General features: G+C 37.7%; 1 protein-coding gene across 1 annotated transcript in view; it reads left to right on the top strand.

Moving 5' to 3' along the window:
* SEC24D (SEC24 homolog D, COPII component) overlaps window positions 1–20,475 on the top strand; it is a 104,607-nt gene that overhangs the window by 74,778 nt on the left and 9,354 nt on the right. The window contains exons 13-21 of the mRNA XM_077764724.1: window positions 193–286; window positions 8,183–8,299; window positions 9,097–9,267; window positions 10,296–10,392; window positions 10,521–10,666; window positions 11,678–11,816; window positions 12,626–12,744; window positions 17,273–17,452; window positions 19,804–19,995. Coding sequence (XP_077620850.1) covers window positions 193–286; window positions 8,183–8,299; window positions 9,097–9,267; window positions 10,296–10,392; window positions 10,521–10,666; window positions 11,678–11,816; window positions 12,626–12,744; window positions 17,273–17,452; window positions 19,804–19,995 — 1,255 coding nt within the window. The remainder of the gene's footprint in view (window positions 1–192; window positions 287–8,182; window positions 8,300–9,096; window positions 9,268–10,295; window positions 10,393–10,520; window positions 10,667–11,677; window positions 11,817–12,625; window positions 12,745–17,272; window positions 17,453–19,803; window positions 19,996–20,475) is intronic.

Raw genomic sequence — 20,475 nt, 5'->3', positions numbered from 1 at the left:
AAATAAATCATAAATTTTGGTTCCAAAGCATGCCAAGATAGAATTCCCTGAGGGATTACCTGTGAAAGTCACCCATAGGTGTTCAGCATAAAATAACCATATGCATTTAGGCTTGAAATGTTGATTTATTACTTGAGGCTTATTACAAATATGCTTAACATTTAAAACCTATTACTTATTCATTTATTACAGTTTATTGGACCAGATTCCAGAGATGTTTGCAGACTCTAATGAGAATGAGACTGTCTTTGCTCCTGTCATCCAGGCTGGCATGGAAGCACTAAAGGTGAGAAGTCTTTTTTCATTGCTAATAAATAAATTTTTAAAACCAGACACACACACTCACTCACACACACACACACACACACACACACACACACACACACGAAGTTTCATCTATGAAAGAAAATACAGCTTTCATTAGAGCATGTAGTTTGCTAGAGGCCCGTTCCAAACTTCCCTACAAATCTTGGGAGGAAATGGCCAAAACCATGGATTGCTCCCAGCGTTTACATTCCAGAACTATCATCATCTGAGGAACTGATTTTGTCAGGATTTCCAGTTTAACTCCTCCCTTTGGCTTTTATATGAACTTTATATGATCTGTTTTATGTTTTTTATTTTTTTTAATGTTTATTTATTTTTGAGAGACAGAGTGCAAGCGGGGGAAGGGCAGAAAGTGAGGGAGACACAGAATCTGAAGCAGCCTCCAGGCTCTTAGCTGTCAGCACAGAGCCCAATGTGGAGCTTGAACTCAAGAGCTGTGAAATCATGACCTGAGCCGAAGTCAGATATTTAACTGACTGAGCCACCCAGGGGCCCTATATGATCTGTTTTAAAATTACTTCAACAATATCGGAACTACCAGATATGAAGGGAAAAAAATCCTCCCATCACCCTTTCCTTCCTAGGGGTTTTCAAACATACAATGGCAGGGTCCCTGACAGTGGCAGATGTGAATGCCACACAGGGCATTGCTGAAAGCCAAAAGCAGATGTGAGGTTGGCTGTGTCTTCATTTGGGAAGCCGAGCCCTAATGACTTGGGCCATTTTCATAGTAATAAAGACAGCAGTCTGAAGAAGGCAAAATGATTGACAGGTACTGACTGTTAATCATTATTACCTTAGCTCAAGAGTCAGATCACTTTGCCCTGCATAGCGAGTTCCTAAAAATTTATTTTTTAATTTTATTATTAAAGTTGAATTGAAATTAACTTCTAAAGTAAAATGGCTAGTGCCAATAACAATAGCAATAGCAATAGTAATGCTATAGAACTGAGTTTATGAAACCCTTCCACATAAATTTTGTGTCTACATATTGTAGTTTGGTTTTAGTACAGTGATTCTTACATGGGTTTTCTGATCTTCAGAATATTTACTCACTGACTCAAAAACTTGCAGATGTCCCTCAAAAAGCCTCAGAATACATTTCAATTTAACATAAAATTAAAAATAAATTTTATATCTTAAAATGATTTGGACATGTTAGGGTCCATCTAGTGGAAACCAATAGTGATCATTGGTTGGCTTACAGAAAGAATTGGGAATTTCTATTTTATTCCACACTACAAAAAGCAAATATTTTCTATTTTAATTTGAAAGAGTTTTGTTGTTGTTCTTTTTTCCAGTAAGGTATCTAGAAATGGCATGTGAATTTCCTGATATATGATCATCGTACATGGCCCAGCAAGTTTTTCTGCTCTCAGAAATTAGTACCGGGAATATAATTGTATTCATGTTCTAGTGCCTGAGAGGAAAGATGAATTGATATTCGTAAGCCAGTATATCAGTTAAGACAATAGAGTGGAATGGAGAATATGGGCATATCTTCTAGGGCACTAAAGTGCAGAATCCCCGCTCAACCCCCTTTTTTCTGAAAGGAAACAATACTGTCTTATAACAATGGGTTTACATTGGTCTAGAGGTCTAGACACTGCTTAGCAGCTTTGAAAGAAAACAAAATGGATAAAGGAAATTTGCCTCCATACATTCCGTGTGTCCAAAATATGATGTTCCCTATGAAGCATTACCGCAAAACCATTGTGTTGGGTGTAACTGTAATGTTCTTGGAGACTGGTCATGCACCACAGCTGGGGCAGTCAGCAATCATAGCGCTCATGTAGCAGAGGCCACTTCCTTTCATCCGGTGTGTTTTTGTATCTTTTGCATGTGATTTTTTGTTGTATTTGCAATTTTTTTTGTTAAGAGTAAGTATAGCTTTACACTGAAGTTTAAAAATCAGAAGAACTAATATCTAAATGTGACAACTCAGAATAACTTCACAAATATCAAAGTTAATAAGTAGCATTCTTCTTACAAAGTAAAAGAACTATCTTTATAAGAGGTAAAGAGTTGTGTTTTTAAAAAGATAGGGGACTGCCTTTATAAAGTGACACTGTTGGACATAATGTTGGTGGCAGTTGCTGTCGTGTGCCTGCTGGCAGAGCCGACCTTGTTCGCCAGCACCTGTCTTCTTGAAGGGTGGAATGGTGCCCTGCTCTGCGCAAGGATAAGCAACACAATTAACTCTTCAACTAAAGAGTCACAGAGTCATGTGTTAAAGGGCAGCTACATTTTTAAAATGCAGGTTTCTGGCCCTATTCCCAGAGATTCTAATTCATCAACTCTTCAGTTTGTTCTACTGATCATTTGTATTTGAGAATGACCAGCACAGGGATTATTATTCCTTTTGCAGCCTCTAAGAACATTCTTGCATTATGTTAACTCACCAGCAAATTGCCTGCCCCATACAGCTTTGTATGTTACTTTTATACTAGGAAATCTTTCACGTAACCATGACTTAACATCTTGCCCTAAGCTTTTCATTAATGGTTTAATTAAGAGAAAACACTAAGGAGACAGTTTCTTTCTTGTGTAGAATGTTAAATGAAGATATTATTGCATATTAATTAATTTCTTACATGTAGAAAGAGCCACTGGCTGGTTTCCTAGAGTCAGTTTTTACAAGCATTCTAACTCCTAATGTTTCTTCTAGCCTTAACTACCAAAAAAGATACCAATGATACTTAGGGTAAATTTTCTAAATTTAATTATTTTCTTTCCATGACCTTCTTGGTGATTTCTAGCTCTTTACATTTGCTTTGGTGATTCTATTATATATGTATCTTTAATCTGTTTCCTTAAAACTTTTTTTTTTTTTTGAGAGAGAGAGAGAGAGAGAGAGAAAATCTTAAGAGGGTCCATGCTAAGTGTGGAGCCTGACGTGGGGCTCAATCTCACGACCATGAGATTATGACCCGAGCCAAAATCAAGAGTCCTTTGCTTAACCAACTGAGGACCCAGTGGCTCAAAACTTTGCTATAAATAGATAGTTGATATAAAAAAACAGATTAATGAAAAAGTTTCCTCTGCATCTGCCAGAAGATTCTGGGTAATTATAATTCATTGTACAAGAGCAGAAACTGCTGTAATATAATTGGAGCTTGTCTGCAGGTTATGTTTTCTACCTTGTAGCAACTTTATAGGTTTGGATGAAGAAGACATTTTTTCCAAATAGGATAAAAGTGTTGTGTGTGTGCATGTGCATGTACATGTGTGTCTGTTGTGTGTATGATTATCTACCTCTGACAGTGATACTATCTCATCATCTTTTTAGGATTTCTGTGGCAAAAAGCAATTAGACTTAAATTTGAGTAGCTTGTATACAAGGGCACTAAAATGCTTGCCTGAAGTCATTATTAGGCAAAGAACTAACATTTTTGAGAATTTGCAAGGTAGTGTCTAAATATTGAGAAGACCACATCATTCATTTACTTGTTCTTTCAATCAAGAAAGATTTATTAAATATTTTGTAAGGCAATGTCAAGACTACTGTTTCTATTTCTAACTTGCTTACAGTGTGGTAGAAGAGATGTAACTCTGTAATGCAACACATGATATTTATTGCTCATATTCCCCAAAAGGCCAGGGGAGGAGAGCAGAGAGGAACTTTGGAAAGCCCAGGACTGTGGCTGTTCAGCTGAATTGCTCAGGATATTATGAACAAGAGGCCAGGGGTGAGAGTCTCACCCTCAGTAGACAGGGAGTAGAAACTGAAGGAACATCCAAGTGCAGGGTTTTTTGTGTGTCCAAGTGAAGACATTTTAGAACTAGACTCCCCCATTTGAATTAGCGCTTTATTTTCTACCAAATAGATGCCAAGTGAAATCCTTATATAATTAGCTGTAATAAACTTCTTGAAGCACAGAAAGTAGACAAAAACTAACAAAAAACATGTGCTAATTTGTCACAAAGAGGGAAGATTTGGAAAGTTCTTATGCATACTTTCTCAAAAGTCCCTGAACTATTCAACTGCAGACTTTGATACACTTTTTTTCTGTTGCATATATGTCTGTGACCACAGCATCTTGTTCTCTTAGTGTCTTTTTTCTCACAGTCTGTCAGAGTCTGCATCTCCTCTCAAAATGTGACACTCATAACTCAGCTATATGTGAATTTCTAGCATTGTCTTTTAATTTGGCCAAACAATAGTTTTTCTGAGTTAGCTATTACTTTTACCAGAAAACTAGATAAATAGTATTAGGCAGCAAATTGAAAGGAAGTAGCCTTTAATGGTTATGCTTCAAATATGTCACGAATTGGGAAATTTATCTTTAAAGTACCTTCATGTATATCTAAATTTGATTTGCACATGATGCATCACATTTCTTCCCTTCTAAAATTTATGGAGCACCTATAGAGTGAAAGCTCTAGGGAGAAACACTGTAGAAAAATCAAGGTCCTTTCTTCCTCATGAGCCTGTGACCTATAGAAGACAGTCGGATACATAAAGTTGCGATACAGTGTGATTAAGTATTATCTGCAAAGTAGAGTGGGGACATGGAGGTAGAGGCAGCCAACTCTCTTGAGGGTGATATTAACACATCTCTCAGAGGAATGGACATTGGAGTTAAATTTTGAACAATGCGTTCTCCAGGCCAGCCTTTCTCAAACTGTTTTCCATCATAATAAAAATGACATGTGTCATTGTCATTTATCAATTCTATATGATACACTTGTGTGGACACAATCAGATTTTGGTAAAAACATAACATTTTGTAGGGATGTAGAGCATATAATCCCTAGGAACTTTTTCTTTTATTGCTACTTGCAGAAGATTTTATGTGATTAATGAAATTATAAGTCTAATAATAAGCCGTTATAATTGGCTAATGAATTAGAAATAAATATGGTTACTATATTTTTCTCAATTTTGGACTTTGTGTTTTTAAAAATTTTTTTAACATTTATCTATTTTTGAGAGAGAGAAACAGAGTGCAAGTGCGGGAGGGTCAGAGAGAGGGTAGGGAGACAGAGAATCTGAAGCAGGCTCCAGGCTCTGAGCTGTCAGCACAGAGTCCAATGCGGGGCTCCAACTCATGAACTGTGAGATTATGACCTGAGCTGAAGTCAGATGCTTAACCGACTGAGCCACCCAGGTGCTCCTGGACTTTATTTTTTTATTCAGCCCTGATTTTTTTTCTTCAGAGTTTTATTCTATGAGTAGTATTAACAAGGCAATTATGTATATTTAGTCATGATTAATACCATATACTGGTCATTGAATTCTCTCAACAATATTTTATGTAGTTATTATTTTTTCTGTGTCATGTATTAGGTAAGTAAGGTTTAGAGAAGCTAAGTAATTTGCCCAGTATCACTCAGCTAATAAAACGGTTGGGTCTCTTATCCACACAGATTGGAACCAGGATTCATGCTCCCAAGTACCGTGGTATACAAGTACAACACTTGTATGAGCAGAGACTAGATAGGTAGAAGTGAGGGAATATCTGGATGGATTGACAGTGAACTCCTTAGAGGAACTGGGTGGCCAGCCAAGAAAACTCGGGAAGAAGATGCACTTTTAAAAAAATGTTTTAGGGGCTCCTGGGTGGTTGAGCATCTGACTCCGGCTCAGGTCATGATCTCACAGTTCTTGAGTTCGAGCCCCATGATGGGCTCTCTGTTTATCAACACAGACTTGCTTTGGATCCTCTGACTCTCTTCTGCTCATTCTTTTCTCTCTCTCAAAATAAATAAATAAACTTAAAAAAAATCATTTTATACCTTTTCTATTACTTCAATTAAAAAAACCAAAATAAACAAAAAGTACTTTCAAAACAATGAGAGTGATATAAATGAAAAAAAATTAGTCATAGAATTTAAAAACTTTAGCATTTTTTTCAATATTGCTATAAATTTTACTCAGATTTGGTCATAGGAACTAATGTGTCTTTTTTTTTAAATGTTTATTTCTTTTTGAGAGAGAGAAAGAGACAGAAAGAGAGACAGAGAGAGAGACAGAGTGTGAGTGAGGGAGGGATGGAGAGAGAAGGAGACACAGAATCTGAAGCAGGCTACAGGCTCTGAGCAATCAGTATAGAGCCCAACGCAGGGCTCCAACCCACAAACCATGAGATCATGACCTGAGCCAAAGTCGGACGCTTAACCAACTGAGCTACCAGGTGCCCCAAGAACTAATGTGTCTTAATCAGCCACAGTGTTGATAGCATCTTTTTCCTATGTGTACGTGTAGGGTCACTATCTCTGCTTCTCCATTCATCCTTGCCTTCGTTTTGGTTTATGCCGTATCGATAATTTGTAGAAGACTAATGCAGCAGTAAAATCGCTGCTTACTGATGGCCATGATGAGCACGAGACGGGCATGGGTTATACACCCTTCCCCATGTGCCAGCTGTGACCCCACCTCTGTGACCCACGCACAAAATGTTGCATGTCTCTTAGTGAGACACATTAGGACAGGTCTGCCCTTGAATTTTATCCATTTGTATTTTAGGGAATTATTCACAAACTCATATATCTTATTCGTAATAGCAGATAACTTGACAACACATCTTACCGCTGACCCAGACACACTACCATGTGGTGCTAAACCGACTTTTGCATACAACAGCTCCAGGCCAAGGAAAGGGAGAAATGGATTCCAGGCCAAAGGAACAAAATGTGCAAAGATGTGGAAGTGTGTAAAGCACGTGGTATATTGCAGGAAAACAAGAAGCTTATGTGGCAGAAACTTCCCCTGTAAGGGGTGGCAGGGTTGAGGAAATGTAGACTTGAAAGGTGTACTCCAACTAAACTCCAGAGGGCCTTGAAGGGCCAGAGGGTCACTGGCTGTGTGACCTGGGGCAAAGTGGATGAGCCTTAGGTTTTTTAGCCTAAGAATGCAGACAACAGTTCCTTCTGCACAAGGTTATATTAAATAAGAAATGTGTGTGAAGGGCTGGCATAGAGCTGCACCCAGCAGTTGCTTGCAGCAGCCCATCTCACACTGTTTTACCTTTCCTGCTCCCACACAGATAAAGGAATGTGGACTTTGTCACAAAGTAGAAAGTGTCCAGGATTCTTATGGAGAAGTGCCCCACGCATGATCAGAACAGTTACCTTTGTTTCAGAGAGTGCACTGGCAGCAATACGCCAGGATAGTTTGGAGAAAGGCAAGATTGGAGGGGTCAGTATAACAAATCATTCAATCTCAGTAAATTTTGCTTAGTGGATTATTTCTTAGGTCCTTAAATAAGATTTTAAATATTCTTAATGCAGAATTGACTTTTGTGGAACCTAAATTCATCTTTTTATTGCTTCCCAGGAACTACAGATGTATAATCTCGTCACATATTTTTCCTTTTGTCATCTTGTCTGATAGCTGGTTCCTTGTGTCCACTGTTGCCACAACACTGCTACATTCATGTGCATTCTTCCATGAAACACCACTTTAGGTTTAATCTGTGTTTACTAAAGGTTTGAAAGAGGAGCTTCTCAACAGAAGCATCATGATCTTAGGAATTCTGTTTTACTTTTGCATCATGGGATTCACTTGGTCCTGAAAGTCTAGGCTAAACAAGAAAGTATTTTCCCTGTAATACATCCTTTTAATAGTTGGTCAGAGCATCGTGTATATGGACCTACTTTCAAGTATTGGCTGTTTCATTTACAACTTGTGTGACTTTAGGCAAATCACAATCCTATCTAAGCCTCAGTTTCCTAGTCTATAAAATGGAGAGAATAGCACTTGCCTAGGAACACAAAGGGTATTGAGAGGATTAAATGACATATGTATGGTGCTTGGCTCATAGAAAGTACCTGTATTTTCATTTATTTCTGATTCCCTTAAAGTAGAACTTTCCCACCCAGGACATTTTCTATAATTTTTTTTTTCCTTTAGGCAGCAGACTGTCCTGGGAAGCTGTTCATCTTCCATTCCTCCTTGCCCACTGCAGAAGCACCAGGAAAGCTCAAAAACAGAGATGACAAAAAACTGATTAATACGGACAAAGAGAAGGTATTTGTAAACAATGGCTCTTTGAAGTATCGTTAAGTCAGGTTGTAAAGGGGGGTAAAGAAAGAATGCACCCTTCATGTAAGAAAGGGAGAGAAGCTAAATGTAATGTATAAATCCAGAACATTGTTTATTATGAGAATATTTTGAATGGCAAATAATTTAAGAAGTTTTATATTCCTAGAGAAACCAATATCTGAAGTAAACTTAAAATAAGGCCTCAAACTTTTCATGTATAAACTGTGTAAGAGTCTGGGTGATAAGACTATAGTACAAATGGGAGAGAAATGGAGGGAAATGCAGGAAGAAGATAGAGGGAGAATGTAGCCGGCACCATAGAACAGCAGCACTCCTGAGACAGGAAACAGAGGTACCTGATGCTCACAATGTGCTTTGCTCAAACCCTCCGACAGTATCACCATGGGGTAGGGCGTGGAAAAGTCAGTGGGAGGGATAAGACCATGCTGTAGGCATCCAGCTACTGGCCACATAACACCAGACAGGTTGCTTCATCTAGGTCTGTAAAGGTAAGACAGCAATGTCCGTTTCATTAGCATTGTAGGAGGATCAAATAAAATTGCACACACACATCTGTTTCACACAGCATGAGCCTGGCACACACTGGGTGCTCAATAAATGGCTGTTGCTTAGATGATAACCGTAATTCATTCCTTCAGTCCACTTCACTTAACTGGAAATTTTTTTTCTGTCATTTTAAAAGAATTCAACAGAAATAAAAAAATTTAAACCAAAAACATTTTGTGATTTTTCTTTTTCCCTTTGTGCATCTTTTTCTTCAGATACTTTTCCAGCCCCAAACAAATGTCTACGACTCACTGGCCAAGGACTGTGTGGCTCACGGCTGCTGTGTGACCCTCTTCCTCTTTCCCAGTCAGTATGTGGATGTGGCCTCTTTGGGTCTCGTGCCTCACCTCACTGGAGGAACTCTTTACAAATACAACAATTTCCAGGTAAAAGCCAGCAACTGTTCACCTCAAGTTTTTGTACTGCTGTGTAACTTTTGGTGCTTAAATCATAAGTTAAGAAAGCTGTGCCCCCTTGTGGACAACTGGCAAATGTAAGTTCTAGAGCCAGTGGAGACCATGTATATGTGATTAGGCAATTGCTTTCCTACTCTCTAAGTATTTGGGAACAGATTGAGCTCATTTAGCCTCAGAGGTGAATTTCAATGTAAGATTCCATGATGAGGAAAAATATATTCTATATAAAAAGTTCAGTATTCTAAATATATTTAAGATACTGTTTTTGAAAGTGACTATGTGTTTTAAATTGTTACAATTTTGGGCATCAATTCATTATACCCTTCTCTTCCAGTCTTGGATTGAGAGAGGCACGAGATAGTAAAAATGTCAGCACTGTACAGACATAGGTCTGTGGGCAAGTGGGCTTGCTAATGCTTTACCCTTCAATGTAACACACCTATATACCCAGGCACAGGGTGGGCATAGGTACAAACTTCTCCTGTGGACAAACGTACTTCAAAATTTACCATATTGAGAGGTAATAAATGTGTGTCTCCTGCGGGCAGGCTGCCTCCAAGAAAGAAGATACAGAATTGATACAAAATAGACTAAGCTAGGCCCACCCACTTCCTTTACTCAGACTTACTAATCAGATAAGTCACCTGCCCTCACCTGAGAAGAAGGGGTCAGGGGAGTGCCTCTTAAGTACCTATCCATGGAAACATGGAATGAAAATCCGTGTTCCCTCAGCATAAATGACAAATGTTAATCATCATCTATTTTTGTTTATCATGAATAACATTGTTTTTCATCACCTAGCTATAGACTTATGTTGTAAACTGATTAAGGGGTTTGGTAAGGCAAAAGATTGCAAATGAAATAAAATTGAAAAATCTTTAAGAACCATTTTTCAGATTTCTGGATAAGGGTTTTAATTAAGATTTTAGGAAGTAGGAATTGTTATTTTAAGTATTTTGCTGCCATCTGGTGGGCATTGATTCTACTTTATTTTTTAGATGCATATGGATAGCCAACAATTTTTGAATGACCTCAGAAATGATATTGAAAAGAAAATAGGATTCGATGCTATCATGAGGGTCCGTACCAGCACAGGTAATTTTCAATTATACTATTTTTCAGGTCTCCGTTGGGTAATTGTTTCTTATTCAAATTAATAACAGGCCAACAGAGAAAATTACGATAAATTAAATAGAAGCAAAAAATTCCCTCCTCATCATTAGGTTTCAGAGCCACTGATTTCTTTGGTGGAATTTTTATGAACAACACCACTGATGTAGAAATGGCAGCCATTGATTGTGACAAGGCAGTGACTGTGGAGTTCAAGCATGATGACAAACTTGGTGAAGACAGTGGAGCCTTAATCCAGGTGATTTAAAGCTTATTCCCATCTTTTGTGTTTTAGTTTGTTACTGACAGCAATCACTGGGGAGACTAAAATACCATCAACTGTGTCAGTCTCTCTATAAAGAAATCGAACTCTATTTCTCCAAAGACAAAAGTCATTAGATTATAGCATTCCATTGTGTATTCTCCAGAGTCTGATTTATATATGCTGATTGTATAAGGGAATAATTGTATGTCCTCACATGAGAGCCCAGCAAACTGTGGTCAGTATTGTAAGCATTAGCAAACTGATACCAGCAGTGTTCAGTTCTTTCAGGCTTTAGTATCTGTTCATTCATTTGTTGCATTCCTACCATATGTTAGACACCATGTTAGGTACATCATTATGTTATATGCAGGTATAAATAGAATTTGGTTTTGTAGTAAATAAAATTAACTAGAAGCCATGGAGATTTTGAATTAAAATAAGAACGATTATATCTAATGGTCATAGTTTTCAGATACTGGTATCACCCTTAAATAATAAAGAGAGGTTATCATTAAGTTGAGAAAGAACTCTAATATTTATTTTTGGTCACAGACATTTAAAGAAGGGATACTTGTTTGCATTCTTAAAATATATATGTCATCAGCATAAGACTTAAGTACATCATCAAAGTTAGCTATGTGTTTGTAAACATAAAGTATTGTTTTTGAACCTGAATCCCTGGTAATAAAATCTGAGATATGTGAAAGTACACTGGTAGTAGATGCACAGAGATACGTATGTGTGAAAGCCAAGTTAAAACTTAAGTTTAAACCAGTTGAAATGCTACAGAAAGACCCAGTGTATGAATTGTCATTATTCTTCCCTTATTTGTTATTGTTCACTCATTAACAACAATATAAAAAACATCTGTGGAGAGGTTTAGAGGGCTTTGAGTTTAAAACACAACACTAAAACACATACACAGTGCTCTGTAAATGTAAGATCAGACTAGCTTCGGTGGACATCAGAGCGTAAAAGCATGTGTCCTTGATGTTGCCTCTGCAGTGTGCTGTGCTGTACACAACCGTCGGAGGTCAGAGAAGACTCCGGATTCACAATCTTGGCTTGAACTGCAGCTCCCAGTTGGCTGATCTCTATAAGAGCTGTGAGACAGATGCCCTTATCAACTTCTTCGCCAAGTCAGGTAACACCCCACTAATCCTGTGCTGCTGTGTATCTTGCCTAATAATTCAGTCAAGACTTGTTGGTTAATTGAATTAGTAACTGACAACTTTTGTGGCAGCACAGCCTTTTCTGTGGGCAAATTCATAAAAACAGAGTGTCGAGGAGAATACTTAGCATTTCTGATTCCAGATTATTATTGAGATATCTCCATTCAGGCCCACACTACACAGTTTTATTCAAAATTTCCTTCTTAGGGGCATGGGGATTCCTGAGTTGAAATTTAGAAAGGTGATACTTAGACTTTTATTGTGGTATATGAGTATGCCCTCTGGCACCTGGGGATAATGGAAGAAGACTGTTCTAATGTTAGGCTGAACTTGCTTATCCACACCACGATAATTATGAAATTCCAGGGGCCTGAGTTGGACCTTCTTTGGTTCCTTCTCCCCTTTATAATCCCCTTTGAAATTCTACATCAAGGTTTAGAAGAAACAGCAGTCTAGTCTGTAGGAGTTCAGGACATCAGGAGGTGGCAAATTAGTCTTTCTTTCCTCTGTGTATAGAGTTCTGTTTCTAATCTGTGGAAAAAATCTAGACTAATTACCTACCTTTTGTTAGAGGTTGGCCATTGTTCTCCATTGAGTATGTTGTCATACTTAGTAAAATGGAGAACATTATCAGATGACTTCAACATTTTAAACACTGTTATTCTTTGGTGGGTGGTCTGAAGATAATAGCATTTTGTTTATTATTATTATTATTACCATTTGAAGGGACTGATTTCTGAGCCAAAGCTTTCATGCTCTTTTCATTGTTTTGTGCAACTAGCATTTAAAGCAGTTCTACACCAGCCCTTGAAGGTCATCCGGGAAATTTTGGTTAATCAGACTGCCCATATGTTGGCATGTTACCGGAAGAATTGTGCGAGTCCATCTGCAGCAAGCCAGGTAAGCCACTTATTGTCCTTAGATCCTAAAGTGTTACAAGCAATTATGTGTTCTTTCAGCATTTAGCTACTGAAGGCTTATGCTGATCCAGGCACTTAGATGCTGTTCGTAGTGAACTATACAACTAAGAAGACTGAGACTGCTATTTGGAGAGGCTATCGTCTTTTCATAGCTAACATTAAAAAACTCAGTGGCTTTACAAGAGGCATGAACCAAAAACTATGTGTGCATTTTGGGTTGACAGTCACTACATTATGTATAAATAACAGAATGTTATATGTAAGAAATGTCATAATATAAATGACATTTTGCTTATAAGAGGGATATTTGGTTGAGAAGTGTGTGTGCGTAAATATCTTTTGGTATGTTAACAATCATAGTTGACATGAGCAAATGGCAGGAATGACCTCTTTATATTTTATAAGCATGAATATAATTTATAAGTATTGGAATTCTATATATTTAAAGGTTAATAATAGATATGAAGAGTTTTAAAGGAAACATCTTCGGGTACCATCTACTAATATGAAAATTTTAGAAGATCCTTTAAATAAATCTCATTTAGACTCTCTCCTGTAAAAGAAAAAGAACCTCATGTTCCCATTTATTTTTGTATCTGTTTTCTTGTTCACATTTTTCCCTATGTCAGTCAAAGCTGAATGCCACTTTTCATAATTTTATGTTGAGTATCTGAATATAGAATTTGGATTGAAAGAGAAGACAGTGAGCAACAGATGGGAGAACTTTCTGGTTAACTCATTGTCAGAAGCGGGTGCTGAGAGGACATCTGAAACCCCACTCAAGAGTAAGCCTTTAGCAGCAGAGATCGTGTAGGTAAAACTGGGGGCCAACTTTCATAATCTGGGTAAAGAAGGAAAATAAAACAGTTATTAGCTAGGACTATTTACAAAAATTCCTTTCTGGGCTGTTCTAAGTGATTGAATTAGCCATCCATTCTTCTGTCTCCTGGTGTTGACAGTCACATAAGGAACTCTTGAATCTGTATGTGAGTGTCAATCGTGTTTATTATCTAGAAGATTTGGAACTTTAGTAACTAAACTCCAATATCAGTACTATTTCACAGTGTACTTGTTTAATTTATACAGAGCCCACCAGATGTACCTGGATATAGTCCAGTCATGAGCACTTTACACCCCCAGCTTTACTATTTGTTTGATAGCTCTGGAAACATCAGTCTGTGTCTGGAGTATCTCACACTTCAGAAGGATTAGTTAAAGGAGAACAGGTACAGTTAGTGTCCTCAGAAAGTTTATTTGCTAACGTTAAAGCAATTGGATTCAAAGACCTTAAGTTAAAAACAAATCTGTTGCCTATTTAAGAAAAGAAATGAAATCTACCTGTTCCTTCTGATTTAAAGTAAAAGCTTTGTCTCTACTACTAGATCATCTGTTCACGCAGTTTAATTATTTCTGGAGGAAGAATATTATGATGCCATATTTTCACTGAAAAAGTTGATAGAGATTATTTCTATTCTTATGATGAGATTTTTACTTTCTCCATGAGCACATGTCAAGTGTACATTTCAGCCAATGATGTGCTTTAAGAAATGACATAATTTAGATATGATTATCCAGCATGGAGGGAGAAAAATGTATGCCTTATAAAAGTTAGTAACAATAGTATTTTAAAATATACCGTTACTTTAAAAACATGAAATGGCTGGACTTGGGGTTCTCTTCAGAGAATGTAACTTCAAATGTCCTGCTCTTCATAGTTCCATTTGTGAACTATGTGTACTATTTCATATCTGGGAAGAAACTGCTAAAGGCATTCCACTCTTTTACTATAGAGTCCAAAGTTTCCTCGATGCAAGCAGGACTATTAAGCATCTGGATACTTGGATTATATGACAGTGAATCTCAGATCTGCTTTTACTGAATCTCTAGGGCCAGGACTAGCTTGAGGCATGAGAGGCACTTAGTGTGCAAAATTTAAGGAGGCCCCACTTTGGAGGTCATATTATAGATGTTGGATAAGACATATACCTACAAACAACATTAAAGCAATTTTTTAAGCTTACATAAGCAAGGTAGATTCTTTTCATTAAATCTAGTAACTCACTGTTCTGAACTTAAAGATATTATATCATATGGGAGTACAGTGACTTCAAAAGGAAAGTCAGATGGACTTAACTGCAATGTAATAGCTTTTTTAAATTCATCACTGCTTCTGTCATTTCGAAACTAGAAAAGAATTCTCCAAATTCAATCAAACTGGACTGATGTAAATTTTTAAAGTTTGTTTATTTATTTTGAGAGAGAGTGAGTGTGTGTAGGGTGGGGCAGAGAGAGTGAGGGAGACAGAATGAATCCCAAGCAAGCACTGAGCTCTCAGCGCAGAGTCCCATTTGGGGCCTGAACTCACAAACCACGAGATCATGACTTGAGCCAAAATTAAGAGTCAGACATGTTCAACCAACTGAGCCACCCACAGGCCCCTCATCTGAATTTTTACTCCTTCTTCACCTGTACCTTTTTTCCCCAGGAATAGTGTCCATCTGTTGCCACATTTCCTTCCCCGCTATCTTCTTGTTTCTTTCAGTCTAATTCCGTTCTTCTTCATCAGTTTTCCTCCTTATTTACCTCCTCAGTTTTCTTCTTTCCACTCCCTCTCATCTAATCTCCTGTAGTCAGACTTTTAGTCGGTAGAGTCATCATAGGCCAGGCTCCTCCCCTTGTGGCATTTAGGACAACAGATTTTCAAACTGTCTTAATATAGCCTGGTTAATGAGAAGCAACCAGTGAAATGACAAGATAATATTTGAAAAACCTTGTGTTTTTCTAAGAATATTCTCAATCCATAATATGTAAGGCCAGATGGCTCTGGAATTTGACTATGATCTGGTTCCTACATCTTTTGATCATAATTTTTCTGGGTTGAAAAAGTGGTAGCAAATGTTGTCAAATAAAAATCTTATGCTAGAGGAAAAAAAACTATAGGAAGAGTATGAGGAAACATGCATTTAATTGTCTTTGATTCTCTGAAAAGAGATTAGAAGGAGAGGAGAAACAAACTACAAAGTACAATTGTCCTGAAATGTTTAACTAAACCAGTTAGAAAACTGAGTAGGTACACATTCCTTACTTAGTAGATCATGAGAAGAAACTTAGAATGTAAAGATTTAAGTTGAGGAGTAAATCCTAACAGAGCTCCAGAGGAAATTTTCTTTTCAGTATGGATTCTGATAAGTGTGTATTCTTTTTCATCATTAAGGTAGAACACTAACAAAAAATAGATATTTGTTCTTGTAAATTGTTATCTCCTATGTATTCATTTTCTTTTGAGTAATTCCTTGTCCATTGACCTACTGTTAAATGGAAGGAAGTGACACTCAGATCAATCTTGATTCTTAGCCATTTTTATAAAATTGAATTGGGAGAAGGTTAAACAACACAGACAAATTATTTGTAATTTTTTTTACCCATCAAGTTATGTTTCTAGAAGTGCTGCATTATGTTGTTATTTGAAGCATCACATTACAGTCTATATTTTGAAGTAGAGTGGAGTCACATGAGCTAAAGTGGGGATGGAGAGGAGGGTACAGGTGGATTATAAAGACAGAATTAAAAGAATTCATTTACTAATTGAAGGTAAAGAAAAAAATGAAATTAGGGTTCATCTGTTAGTTTATTACCTCAACTAGGAAACGTAAGAGGAAGAACATGTTTGTGGAATTCAAGGAGTTTGATTTTGCTTGTTCCCATTAAGTAGTGACACACCTAAACCCAGGAAGCATTTCCTATTTTAGTTTGTATCTGTAGTATTGCAACCTTCTTGTTATGTTTTATCTAGTTATATGTCTATCATCTTTATTGGACTTCAGGCATCTTGTGACGTAGACTATCCCTCATTCCTCTGAATATCGTTGACATTTTGCTCTATAGTACCCATGACACAGTGGCATTCAATAAGTGTTTGATGAGTTTATGACTACCTGTGTGAGTTTAAGATGCACGAAGAGCATAAACGAAGAGATATCTCATAGGCAGTTGCAAAAAACATTGTTCTTGAACGGAAGAGGTAGAAGGTGCTAAAATTGATTAGGAATCATTTATTTAATTTTATTTAGTGTGTGTGATACTTAGTATGTGCTAAGTACCATTACATATGCTTTACAAATTAATAATCATTTATTCCCATGATCATGCTGTCGATGGGTTATTTCCATTTTTAGATGAGAAAACCTAGGAAAAGAAAATGATTTTTCAGGGTCACACATGTGGTAAAAGGAAGAGTTGGACTGCATGATTGCATTCTAGACAGAGGGTGCTGACAGCCACTATGCCAAGCTGCCAAAGCGCTGGATAAAACTAAGTGCTGTCTATGAGTATATACTATGTGCCAGTTTATATGGTCCAGGTGCTTTATATATAGCTCATTAAATGAGCTATCATTTAATCCTCAAAATCATCTCAAAAACAAATGATGTTTCTGTCTTAAAGATAAAAGCTCAGGGGTACTTTCTAATAAAGGTCAAGCACGTGAAACAAATGTCTTTCTTTCTCAGCTTATTTTACCAGATTCCATGAAAGTATTACCAGTGTACATGAATTGTTTGTTAAAAAACTGTGTGCTGCTTAGCAGACCAGAGATCTCAACAGATGAGCGGGCATACCAGAGGCAGCTGGTCATGACCATGGGTGTGGCCGACTCTCAGCTTTTCTTTTACCCACAGCTTCTGCCAATAGTAAGTATACTGTGGTGGTGCATTTCATAGAGGAGTCTGGAAGGGAATCATATATTGTCCTTTTCCATATGTTGTGTCAGGAATATTTTGCTCCTAAGAAGAAGTTTAAAGTCATAAATGCCTTCAGAATGTGTATGTGGGACTGAGAACAGAGGCTCTTTGAGCAAGTTGCATACATGCATCAACAAGTGCTCAGTATTGTGATAGTGACGATGGGGGGTTTGAGGTGTTCCTACTTCTGTGAATTGCTCAGATGATTACTTTTCTTTCCTTATTCCCACATTGGCAGATTGAAAAGTCAGTAAACAAGTTGGAGCAAGCCAAGCTTCAATCGTTCAAGAAATCTACCTTATAGCATTAAAGGCAATTATATGTATCTGTGTATGGGATCTCATGTGCACACATGTATTTGTTTCTGTACAATGTATGAATGTCTAAGAGTACCACATTTTATTAGAATGGCTATGATAAGCCTAGACCAAATACAATTAAGGATTTACAAATCAGCAGATATTTGAGGGCACCTACATTGTATAAGGGACCAACTTCACTTGCCCTCAGAGGATTTACTTTGCAATATATTCTACTTATTTGAAGTCAGTCATTAATTTCTTGAATGCCCCTGTAATCTATGACTAAGCCCTTTTCCCCTGAGACCTAACAAGTTCAACTTATAATCGAGGTATAAAAGAGGGGAAGACTGGTGGCTTATTTCTAATTCCTATATTGAAACTTTTACTCAGGCTCTCAGTAGCAATGCAATCAGTATTAGAAACACTTAAATTAGGTTGGAAATTGAAAGCTATAATTCTTTCAATGTGAATGTTAGGTATAAATAATAATTTATACAAAATGATTGATTTTTTAGATAAAGTTGTATTAGCAACAATCTGTATGCCAGAGAAACTAGAACTCTGAAGGATAAGAGCATCACCACTCCACTAAAATCTTTCTCTTGCCAAGGTCACTAGTGGCTGACATGTTGCTAAATCCAAAGGGCAGTTCTCAGTCCTTCTCTTTTCTTATTGTCAGGAGCATCTGACACAGTTGGTTTCTCCCTCCAGAAACACCTCCTTCACCTGGCTTCACCTGGTTTCTCTTCTTCCCCGGCTACTTCTCCTGCCTTTGCTAGCTTATCCTCTTCTATCAGACTACCCTGGGGTTCATCCTTGGGAAGCTTCTCTTGTTTATCTTCACTCAGTCCCATGGGGGCCTCATCTGTCCTTTCGGTGCTATTTGTATACTAATGATACCCATGTTTATATGTCCAGCCATACTACGGTCCTGAACTCTAGATGTGTCTGTCGTGTAGCCTATTGAGCATCTCTTCCTGGATGTATAATGGGCACCTGAAACCAAGCATCTCTCCATGGGTGTGTAATGGGCAAGCCCTGATTGCCTCCCCAAGCCTGCTATCAGGCAGTCTTCTCCATCCCCATCTACCGCTACTCTCTCCTGCCAACTCTTCAGGCCAAAACTTGCAGTCATTCTTGACTCCTTTCGTGCCTTCATCCATCACATCTCATTCACCAGTAAATATGTCAGTTCTCCTTTCCGAGAGTATCCAGTTTCTGACCACTTTCTCTCCACCTTATGCGTCACCACCTGGATTCAAGCACAGTCATCTCTCCTGTGGACTACTGCAGTACCCTCCTAACAAGACTTCATGCGTGCACCTTCGTTGCTTCTTCAGTCTGTGTTCGGCATAAAAGCTAGAATGATCCTCTTAAAATAATTGTATGTCCCTCCACTACTCAGAACGCTCTGGATTTGCCATTTCAGTAAACACCAAATTTCCTACTGCCTTGGCCAAGTGTCATCTATACTATCTTCCCCTCCTTTCTATCTGACCTCATCTTCTGATCCTAAAACATCTGAGACAGACTCTTGCCTTAGGACCTTTGCACCAACTGTCCCCTCCAATTGGTGTGCTCTTTTCTGTGATCCCTATGGCTCCTTCTTTTATCTCTTCAGGTCTACTCAAAAAAGTTACCTTCCCAACAAGCCTTCTTGGACTACCCTATTTAAAATTGTAACCACCAGCACCAACATGCCCTATCCCACTTTCCTGCTTCTTTTCTTCATAGCACTTAACAGTATTTAAAATTCAATGTATTTTACTTCTTTTATTTGTTGCTTCTTATTCCTTCAAAAAAAAAAAAAAGATTATTCAAGGCAGCTTAAACGGTGACTGTCTAATAACTAGAATAATGGCTGACACATGGTAGCCATTCATTTAGTATGCACTGGAAAGAAAGAAGGGAGGAGGGAGGTGAAAGGCAAAGGGCAGAGGGGAGGAAATGAAGGGAAAGAGAGCACACTTACTAAGTCTCTTGCCTTTGCCTTCACAGCACACGTTAGATGTCAAGAGTACAGCACTCCCTGCTGCTATTCGTTGCTCTGAGGCCCGTCTTTCAGAAGAAGGGATATTCTTATTGGCTAATGGTCTACACATGTTCTTATGGTTAGGCGTTAGTAGCCCACCAGAACTGATCCAAGGAATATTTAATGTGCCATCTTTTGCACACGTCAACACAGATATGGTAAGGTTTTTTTTCCATTATTTTTTGTGGTAACATACAAATTCTTGAATGTTTTGTGTGCATATGCAACCATATAATTAATACAAAGTAGAAAAAACAGTAAGTCATGTGGTTCTTTATAAGAAAAAGAATTTCATGTTTTAATGAGTAACAGTGAGCTGGTATAAAGTTATTTGTATAAAGCATTATCAAACAACCAAAATATATGACTTTAAATAAGGATTGTCAGAAGTTCCAGATCATTTGCTGCATGTTAGTCACTGTGCTCTAAATACTTCAAATATACCACTCCATTTAATTCTACCACAAATCAGTGAGACAGACATCATCATCAACATTTTGTAGATGAATCGATTGAGCTTTGGAGACAAGTTCTTTCAGGTAGCAAGTAGCAGAAGTAGAAAGCAAACACAGTTCTTTTTTTTTTTTTTTTTTATTTCTAGGAGAGAGAGAGACAGCGTGAGCAGGGGAGGGTCAGAG

This window comes from Crocuta crocuta, unplaced genomic scaffold (genome assembly GCF_008692635.1).
Source record: "Crocuta crocuta isolate KB4526 unplaced genomic scaffold, BGI_CrCroc_1.0 scaffold708, whole genome shotgun sequence".
NCBI classification, from domain to species: Eukaryota; Metazoa; Chordata; class Mammalia; order Carnivora; family Hyaenidae; genus Crocuta; species Crocuta crocuta.
This window is presented reverse-complemented; position numbering and strand designations above follow the sequence as displayed.